Source organism: Psammomys obesus, unplaced genomic scaffold (genome assembly GCF_907164565.1).
Source record: "Psammomys obesus unplaced genomic scaffold, mPsaObe1.curated_primary_1811, whole genome shotgun sequence".
In the NCBI taxonomy this organism is placed as follows: domain Eukaryota; kingdom Metazoa; phylum Chordata; class Mammalia; order Rodentia; family Muridae; genus Psammomys; species Psammomys obesus.
The window spans coordinates 1,527,065-1,536,918 of NW_026590061.1; the positions used below are offsets into that span (position 1 = coordinate 1,527,065).

The 9,854-nt window shown below is 50.5% G+C and overlaps 1 protein-coding gene across 1 annotated transcript in view; it reads right to left on the reverse strand.

Annotated features, from left to right (window-relative positions):
• Ccdc91 (coiled-coil domain containing 91) overlaps positions 1-9,854 on the reverse strand; it is a 117,579-nt gene that overhangs the window by 23,089 nt on the left and 84,636 nt on the right. Inside the window, exon 12 of the mRNA XM_055605616.1 lies at positions 263-439. Coding sequence (XP_055461591.1) covers positions 263-439 — 177 coding nt within the window. The remainder of the gene's footprint in view (positions 1-262; positions 440-9,854) is intronic.

A 9,854-nucleotide genomic window follows, 5' to 3' on the forward strand; every position in this document is an offset into this window, starting at 1 on the left:
CTCCCCTGACTGTTGACGCCTCAGACAACGCTGCTCCCCTGACTGTTAGCGCAGCCGGGCTGACAGAGGAGCCTGGAGGGCACACGCAGGCGCCTGCGGGGGACTTAAGGAAAGCTGCGCGTGCACAGTATCCCACGAGTGGGGAAGGGCTTTCAGAGCTTTGTTTCGGGCACCCACCCGGAACTCGGCTGCTGGGTTTACACACCTAAGTGTTTAGTGCACAATCAGTCAGGTCAGTCCCTTCCAAGGAGACCAGCTTTGCCCTCAGGGTGCCGGCCAGCGCCCTGGTGCAAGCATCTGCGGAAGGCGCAGGCAGTGCACTCACCCGCCTCTGTTCCCGCACGTACTCCACCAGCTCGTCTCGCGTCCTCTTCACGGCTTCCTCCATGGCCTTCTCACTTCGCCTCTGCTCCTCCATTATGGCTGCCTTGACAGCTTCCTGTTTGGGGTTGGAAAGTGCAGTCAGTGTGCACGCACTGGAACACACGCATGCTGCTCACACACGTGGAGAGCGCGCAGGGCAGGCCTGACACAGGACACCCACTCCTCACAGCCTGTCACCCCAGTTCCCATCACCCCGGTTCTCGTCACACTGCCCCCTGTCCTCTGCAGCCCCAAGACTGCACGCCCAGGGGACCCCTTCCGGGGCAGGGCAGCTCCCACGGCTTCGCTCACACTGAGCTCTGTCACACACAGGCATCAAGCATGCTCTGGGTAGTGAGTGTTATGGCGACTGAGGCTCTGCCAGGTTGAGGTGCATGGCGAAGCTCCAGAGAAAACCCCATCCTGTCAGCCCTAGGGAGGACACGGGGCCTCCCGCCTCACTCTCCCGGGGTCAGAGACCCGGGGGATTTCAGAACAGTGCAACAAAACAGGGTGAGTAGGGAATAGTCTAAGACAGACTTTTCAGGAAACATCAGTATTTCCTGCAAAAATAGTGCTTTACCCTTTTTAAATTAAATTAAAAATAAAATCGAACAGTGCGTGACTTAAATGAATCCTGCAACACACAATTATTAACTTCCATCTAGCCAAGGGCGCCTGGGGTTGTTTACTGTGGGAGCACCTCCATCATAGACTGTAGGAAAGTATGAGCATACAGAAACCTACATATAAATGTGTAAACATAGGCATGTAAACCTGTAAACATGCAAATGTGTGAACGTGTAAATGTTCACCAGGAGAACGAGGGCAGAGCAAGAAGGAAACGGGACATAAAGACAGGTTACATTGTCCAGATATTTCTATCTCTGGAAGTTCAACTGAAACAAACTATTTTCTTAGGCTCTTACTTTCCTTTATAGCTTGATTTGTAACCCTTTGGACAGTTGCTTCATGACTTACTTTTACCCATTCTTAGTCAGTAAACCCCATTTATCATATGGTTAAGTTTTTGGAGTAAATGCATGATTTGTTTTTTATTTCTCTACATATTAAATGCAGTTTAGTATTATTTTAAAGGTTACACAGTTGCAGAAGGGCCAGGGCCTGAGAGGCGGACTGGATTTCAGATGCCGAGGAGCTCTCCTCTGAGGGTACCAGCCTTCTGCTCAGGGGTCCATTTGTCAAAGTATCCTCTAAGGAGCCAGCAGTGTGTGCTGACCAGTTCCAGGCAGGCAAGCTCCTGTCCTTGTCCTGACAAACTGTGAGCTACACGCACGCAGGGCACGGACAGAGAGAAAGAGTGCGGCAACAGATCTTGGAGACACTCGAAGGTGTGACCTTGGCGTTAGTGCGGGATGAAGACGGAGGCCACAGAGGCTGGTTCATTGGACGCCTGGTACAGCTAAGTCTGTCTGACAGTTCTGAGAGAGTGGTGGGCGGGAAAGCCCAGAGCACCTCAAAGAGCCTGAGGTACTGACACACTGCAGTACCTCCGTGCTGTCCCTGTCACAATGACTTCCATTCTTGCCATCTGAGCTGGCAAATGTGCTGTCAGCTCTCCACAGCCATCCCAGCCCCCCAAAGTCAGCAGCCCCTGATCTTCCCACCACACACTTCAAATTCACTCTTAATATTCCGTTTCCTGCGGCCAAGGGCTGGCCTGTGTGTGCAGCCAGTAGTGTGGGCCACGGGTGTGCACCTGCGCCCTGCGTCTGTGGCGCCAAGTAAGCAATGCAGGCAACGCCTCGCCTGAGGCCAGGAGAGCATCTAGATGAAGCCCGAAGCATGGAGACACTAACGGCACAGTGTGTGGGAAGCCTGATCTGGGGTGAGGAGCACTAACAGAAGCCACGGGTGTAAGGCTTGGGTCTCTCAGGGTTCCTGCAGGGGAGTTTGGTCCCTCTGTGGCCTTAAGGGGCAGGGCCTGATGAGGGCGGCTCCATCCCTGGAGCGGGGGTGGGGGGGGGGGATTCCAGAAGGGAAGTCTTGTTCCACTGGGCTTTGTCCGCTCCTGCAAACATGAGTTCAAGGCAAGCCTGGCCCTGAACTCCGCACTTCCTGTCTCTCCAGGTGCTCTCTGCTTTTCCACAAGAACTGCTGCTCTGCCACGGCCGACAGCAACAGGCCCGGAAGCCTCACTGCAGCCCTGACAATGCTGCCTTTCCTGGACTCAGCCTCCAAATTAGCTAATTTTCTTTTCTTTTCCTAATTCCTGGGACCAATGACATCACACACACACACACACACACACACACACACACAGGGGTAGAGAGAGGTGATGGAGACTGCAAACACACAAAGCTGTATCAAGGAGAGTTCTGGTGTTCTATGTACAGTAGGTGACTTCAGCAAAAGTACTTTATTAGATCTTTCCAAACAAAAGTGACAGATGCAAACACACGCTGTGTACTAAACCCTGGCGTCTCAGGCAGGAGGAACCTAGTTCTGGGCCAGCCTGGGCTACAAAGCAAACTCAAGGCCAGCCTGAACAACTGTGGGGCCTGGTCTAAGGTAAGCAGTGAAGAGAGCTGTGGGCGTGGCCCAGCCGTGCAGCCTGCCATCCCAGCTCATGGCCCCTATCACTAACCTGTAAGGAAACCCAGCCCAGTGTAAATGGCTCACTGGCCGCACCAGCCAGCAGTGCGCAAACGTGAAAGAGTGACGGGTGCTCTGTCCTTTTCTGTGCACCAAGAGACAAACTTGAAGCTCAGAAGAGTTTTCTAGACACTGACAGAGTAAAAACAAATTTGTATTTCAGAGCCACATGCTGTGGACAGCCCTGCAGGCCACCTTGACTGTGAAGAGATCACTCTGAAGAGTGGTGAGTGTCCAAGGAAGACATCTAGAATCGCTGTCCAGGAGACCAACACTGCCCACCAACGCAGCCAAGTGCTGACATGTGGCAGGGGGTGAATGCTAGGAACGAGATGACGGGGGCAAAGAACCCAGAATCATGAGCAAGCAAAATGCTGCCCTCAGAGTCAATACTAGTTAAAAAAAAATCCTCTTCTTGCAATACTGACTTTCCCCAGTAAGTTATAAACATTCTCCATCACCTCAGAACCTCCACATTATTCTGTGGAACTATTCTGTTGGCCCAGAACCCTGCTCTCAGGCTTGCTGCAGAGAAGTATTTGCCAGCACCTTGAGTCAGCTGTGCTCTCCGTGCTGGGGACCGGGCAGGCTTAGCTACGCAGGCCCACTGAATGGCTGGGCTCTCCGTGGCCAGCTGCTGAAGTTAAGGTGGCTGCCCACAACTCCAGCGGCCTGAAAAGCAGCGTCTCAAATGCAGGGTGCTCCATTTTCCTGGTCACCCACCCTCCAGAAAGGAAGAGACTGAAAGCTTTTTTGTTGTTGCAGAAGAGCCGGATGGACCTTTAGAACTGAGAGAAAGCATGCAGGCCTCCCAACAGGCTCCAGGACCCTGTTGCTCCTGTGGCTCCCTGCTCCAAGTTCTCAGCCATGCCACAGGCGCTGGGCGCTGCCTGTGAGCTGGTTAGCCACAGCTGACCTCCTGGCTCTCCCTATGTTTTCACCAGAGCCTTCACCTCCACAAACTGCTTCTGGCTGGTTGGCCCTGCTCTGGTAGACTGCCTTCTCCAGGAGGTCTGCGCCTTGGCAGAAAAATGCCTTTATTTCACTTCATCCTATAGCTGGCAATTTGGATTTCTTGGTGGACATTTCTGAGCTTTAAACATTGCTGAGCATTTGACTCCGGACTGACTCCTCGTCACCGTTGCACTGGTTAGCTTTCCACTCTGGAGCCGTAACCTTCTGGCGCTGCAACCCCCTGCAGTAGAGAATCAGTAGAGAACCCCTGCTCAAGAATCACGTGCTCAACTTTCTTAAAAATGCAAATCATCCAACAGCTTAAGTTTATGCACTTTTTTACTCGGCTCAATTCCTAGCTATGCTGGACATGAGGGCTATTGGCTGGATGCATTGTCAGGAGCCAGAGGGAACACTTAGATATTTTCTTCACTTCTGAGAAGTCTCATTATGAACTTTGTCATGGGCTTTAATGATCCAGACATGAGCTTTAATGATCAAGAAAGCCACACCTTTAATTCAAGATTTAATAAAGCTAATGAGGAATCACTACACAGTCACAACTTCCCAGTATTGAGTATCCCGAGCTCCATAAAGCACCAGGACCTTTTGATGGACTCCCTGGTTCTTTTCTGTATCTGCATAGCTTTTAAAGTTATCGCAACTTTAATTTATCACAAAATATAAAATTACTTTTAATGTTATGCATTCTAAAGTATAACTATATTACTTCCCATCCTTTCCTCCCTCTGGCACCTTCCAAGCTCCCTCCCCGCAAACCTTTTCTATCCTCCTCACACTCCCAAACTGCCAGCTTCTTAAAATTACCATTAGTACACCTACTTTATACACAGGTAAACACAGATGTAAACACAGCCTGCTGAGTGTGGGTTGCTGCTCGTGGATAGGGTTCCAGGGCTCACCACTGTGGCACCACAGCTCACTCTCAGCATTTCAGGAGAGGCTGCTCACCGCGGGGACTCCTGGAATTCTGGCTCTCACAGTATTTCTGTCCCCTCCTCCATGAACGCAGGAACGGTGACACTAACCTGTCCACTGGAGGCGCGCATCGTGCCGATCTCTGCGAGGGCCCAGAGATTTCTGCGGAGGCTTATTTGATGAGGGCAGCAAGGGTGGCTCTGGGAAGGGAGGGCTCAGCCCACACTTCTGAAGTGAGCCTTGTGGGTTTGCTAATGGTGGCAGGTTGAGGGAGCAGACAGGCTACAGTTGGGTTTCCATGCCTCCCTGGAAGGCATTTACAACTTCGTCTTTTGACCCCTACGTTTCATATTTTTAATACATGTTCTCATTCTCTTGCTTTAAAAATATGGCCTCCTGAATTAGAGAGATGCCTCAGCAGTTAGAAATACTGGCTGTACTCTGAAGATACAAGTTCAATTCCCAGTTCTGACATGGAGGCCCAAGACTTTCTGTAACTCCAGTTCCTGGGATCCAGCGTTGTCTTCTGGCCTCCATGGTACCAAGAACAATGTGCACAGACAGGCAGTCAGGCAAAAACACCCATAAACACAAAATTAGGAAAAAAAAATGTTTAAGAGAAACACAGAGTCTTCTTTGTCTGGTGTGCATGCCTCCTCCGAGTCATCCGGGAGGGCTTTTAATCACCTCTTGTCTCCTGCAGTCTTCACTGTCTGTGCTTAGGAGCATCTGTTCATACTTGACTCTTTGCTCTGTCTTCAGAGTTGCACACGAAAGCATGGTGACAGCCTTGCGCTAGCAGCTGCTGTCTGTGCCCAGGTCTCACGCGCACAGCAAGCTGGCTGCCTTGCTTCCCTGGGGCCATTTCTTATAACAGTGCACTGAGGTATTTATCCTGGGCTGACCAGATGCCTCAGGGGGCGGAAAAAAGTCTTCCCGTTCCTGGGCACACATGACGACGTCTACACACATGGCGACATCTAGAGATGACAGGATGACATCTACACACATGACAACATCTAGACACATGACGACATCTAGACACGACATGACCTCTAGAAAAATGACAGGGAGGCACCACATGCCGCTCAGAGCCCCTGCTGCCACCTGGAGCACAGAGTCTTCACTGGTCTCTGCTGATCTTGGCAAATACCTGCTTCATCCCCCTGGTTGATTCCCAGCACCCACACAGCAGCTGGCAATCATCTGTTCCTTCAGTTCCAGGGGATCCGATCTCCTGGTCTAACTGCCACAGACAGGCACTGGTATACTAGCTTACATCAAACAAAACAGTCATGTGTAAATGAAAGTTTAAGAGAAGGCAACCACAGACTAGAGGGAGGGATATGTGTAAATAAGATTGCATTATTATTATTATGTTTTGTGTTTTGAGCGTGGCATGTCCTAGAGGATGACTTTTAACTCCTGACCCTCCTACTTCCACTTTCCAGGGGCTGGGACTACAGGCGGCCACCACACCGAGCCGTAAGAAGTGACATTTTCAATGGACTACTTTTCAGGCATGATGGAGGTTCTTTTGATTTAAGAGCCATAGAAATGGGGATGGCAGAGGGGAATCTTGGGATAAATCCTTGGCCCTCTGCATGCAGATGGTGGAGTATGTTTTTCTCTTTGAATGAAGCAGGTAGCAGCCATACAGGAGGGAGGAGGGAAGGGCTGGGGCAGCAATGGCCAGCTGGACCCAAGCTGAGGCTTCTTTCTGGATTTCATACTCTCGACAATTAAGAACAGCACTAAGCTTTGTCTATAACAAGTGTGGTTCCTATCAAATATTTCAATAAAAATTGCAAAACAAACAAGTGAGTCCACACCCGAGAGAAGGGCTGGGCTAGCAAAGTATCTTGCATGGGAGCATGGGGAGCTTGGGCAGAAATGTCATTCCTTCTCAAGATAGGTCAGGTGGCAATGCTCAATTTCTTCAAGAAAAGTTAAGCCCTAATTATAGTATCCATAGCTTCTGAGAAAATGCAGCATGTATTATATGGCTAATATCCATAAGTGAGTATATACCATGTGTGTCTTTCTGCTTCTGGGATAGCTCACTCAAGATGACCTTTTCTAGTTCTGTCCATTTGCCTGAAAATTTCATGATTTCCTTGTTTTTAATAGCTGAGTATTCCATTGTGTAAATGTATCAGTTTCTGTATCCATTCGTCTGTTGAGGGACATCTAGATAGTTTCCAGATTCTGGCTATTATGAATAAAGCTTCCTAAAGAAGGTAAACAATGAGGAGGACCCTAAGAAAGATGCTCAACCCTCATTCGGAAGGGCAAACAGGAAGTAGGAGAAGACAGGGAACAGGACAGGAGCCTACCACAGAGGTCTTCTGAAAGACTATACCCAGCAGGGTATTGAAGCAGATGCTGAGACTCAGCCAAACTTTGGGCATAGTGCAGGGAATCTTATGAAAGAAGGGGGAAATAGGAAGACCTGGAGGGAACAGGAGCTTTGCAAGGAGACCAACAGACCCAAAAAATCCTGGGCCCAGGAGTCTTTTCTGAAACTGATACTCCAAGCAAGGAACATGCATGGAGATAAGCTAGATTTCCTGCATAGATGTAGCCCATGGCAGCTCAGTGTCCAAGTGGGTTCCCTAGTAAGGGGAACAGGGACTGTCTCTGACATGAATTCAGGGGCTGGCTCTTTGATCACCTCTTATCAGGCCACAGAGGAAGACAATGCAACCAGTCCTGATGAGACCTGATAGGCTAGGGTCAGAGGGAAGGGGAGGGAGGGCCTCCCCTATAAGTGGACTATGGGAGTGACATGGGAGGAGAAGAGGAAGGGAGGATGGGGTTGGGAGGGAATGAGGGATGAGGGAGAGGGCTACAGCCTGGATATAATAATAATTATTATTATAAATAATAAATTTAAAAAAGAAAACACAGCCCAAAGTCACGGTGGCTGTGGTTGGTTCTGAGCCACTGTGAAGACACTCAGGTGTCAGATGGGCTCAGTGTCTGTGTACCCTAGATTCCATCACAAACACTCCCCTCCTCTGCAAGAATTTTAAATTAACTTGATGTGAAAATAAGCCTGAGCTACACATCTCCAATTACTGTCTCTAAATGGTGACTGTAATAATGCGGTGTGTCTGAACTAAAGAGGAAGGCCAAACAAGAACAGCCCTCAAATAAGGCCTGAGGGACCCTGCTGTAATGTCTGCCCAGGCGAGGCCAGCCTGAGCACATCTCCATGGCAAAGTCCGTGGGCGGCTTCCTGCACATCTTTGCTCATGGTCCAGCTCTCAGGCTTGTCTCCCTGAGCCTATTCTGCTATGTTCTAGCCTTCTCTCATTTCTACTGGTCTCCAGAGAAGATGGTAATTTCCACCAACGTGCATCATTTTCAGGTCTCCAGGTTTCTCTGAATGGCTGGGCTCTCCGGAGCCTGGGGCTGTTCTCTGGGCACGCACACCCTGCCTGGTACTGCTTCCGGGGCTGACAGTGCCAGCACTGACCTCGGTTGCTCTGCTGTGCATGCAGGAACCTCTGAGCATCCCACAGGGTAGGTAGAGCTCCGCCTCCCAACGTGGGCGATGTGAAGTGTGTGGGACATCACTCACTGCCACAGTCAATCTGAGGCAAACTGCGCTACCTACAGCTAGAAGATGGCCACACTCCAAAGAAAACTGTCACGGAGTCCTGCCCAGAAAGCGTTTATTCTGCTCTAGATAGCGCCTATACCAGATCAATGCCACACTATCCTGACAAGGCACCCAACTCCCAACCAGTATTTCATTCAAGAGCTCTAAAATTAAAACTTTAAAAATTTAAACCTGGAGTCACCAAATTCACCTTTGACATCTACAAGGTACCACCTTGCCACATCCACATGGCTTGTATAGTCTCTAGTTGCCCTTCTCATCCACCCACGCCCACCCATCCTCTGCCTCAGCAGTTCCAATTTCATACCCTCCCCATGCCCAAGGTGGAAGCATCCTGCTCCTCCCCAGTCCTGTCAGCACGAGAGACAATTGCGCCTCTACTCACGTTTTAGGTCTTAGCCACCTTTTCTCCTGCTCATCATATGCATGCCCGCAAACACTGAGAGCAAGGGCCCACACAGAGAATGTCAGAGCGCGCCTGTTCTGACTTAGGTTTGCTTTGGTCTGGTGCGGTTTCTGCAGGTAATACTGTACTTTCCAGACCCGGCTGCATTCCCCAAAATTTCGCCTGTCCAGCTGAATGAGACTCCCCTGTGCTTACACTCACTCCCATCTTCCGTGGCAGACACCAAGCTTAATTCCACCTGTGACCGTTACAGTCCCCAGGCTCGGGTAGGCAGGTGTCTGCACAGGATGGAGCAGGTCCGTGTCCCCTGGGCCCACCCTCTCCTCTAGGATTCGTGACATACTGTCAATATACTGACTAGAAATCAGATCTTTAATACCGACAGAACAACCCTTCATCAAAAAAGTGCTGGGACAGCAGTTCGCTCCCACAGCCACAACTGACTTAGAAGGCTCTGGTGGCTGACAGGTCCGGCAGATGTCAGGTGTCACCAGAGCACACTTCAGTTCCCAGCATCCGCATCAGTCCCCAGGCCCTGACCCTGGCTGCCTGCCACAGCCTCCTCCCCTCAGGCCTGTCTGTGAGCGAAGCCCTCTCACCCACATCTTAACCAGCCTCGGCCTCTTCCCACGTCTCAGGACCCCACCGGGGACTGTCAAGTGTGTCACTGTGAGGCTTTTCCTCCCTCACAGCCCACAGCTCCACAGTAAACTTATCTTGATTGCTATGGATCCTTCTCAGCTGAGCCTGAACGTTACACCGGCCAGTGGACGTGTCTACCTTGGTCAGCAAACACTGGTCAGCAAACACCTCAGACAGTGCTGGTGTAAGGGTATTCTCTTATCCATTCCTCCACAAGACTGAGGAGTCCTTTATTCCAGGATGAGAGCTGGGCTGGAGAAGGGTGTGTGTGTGTGTGTGTGTGTGTGTGTGTGTGTGTGTGTGTGT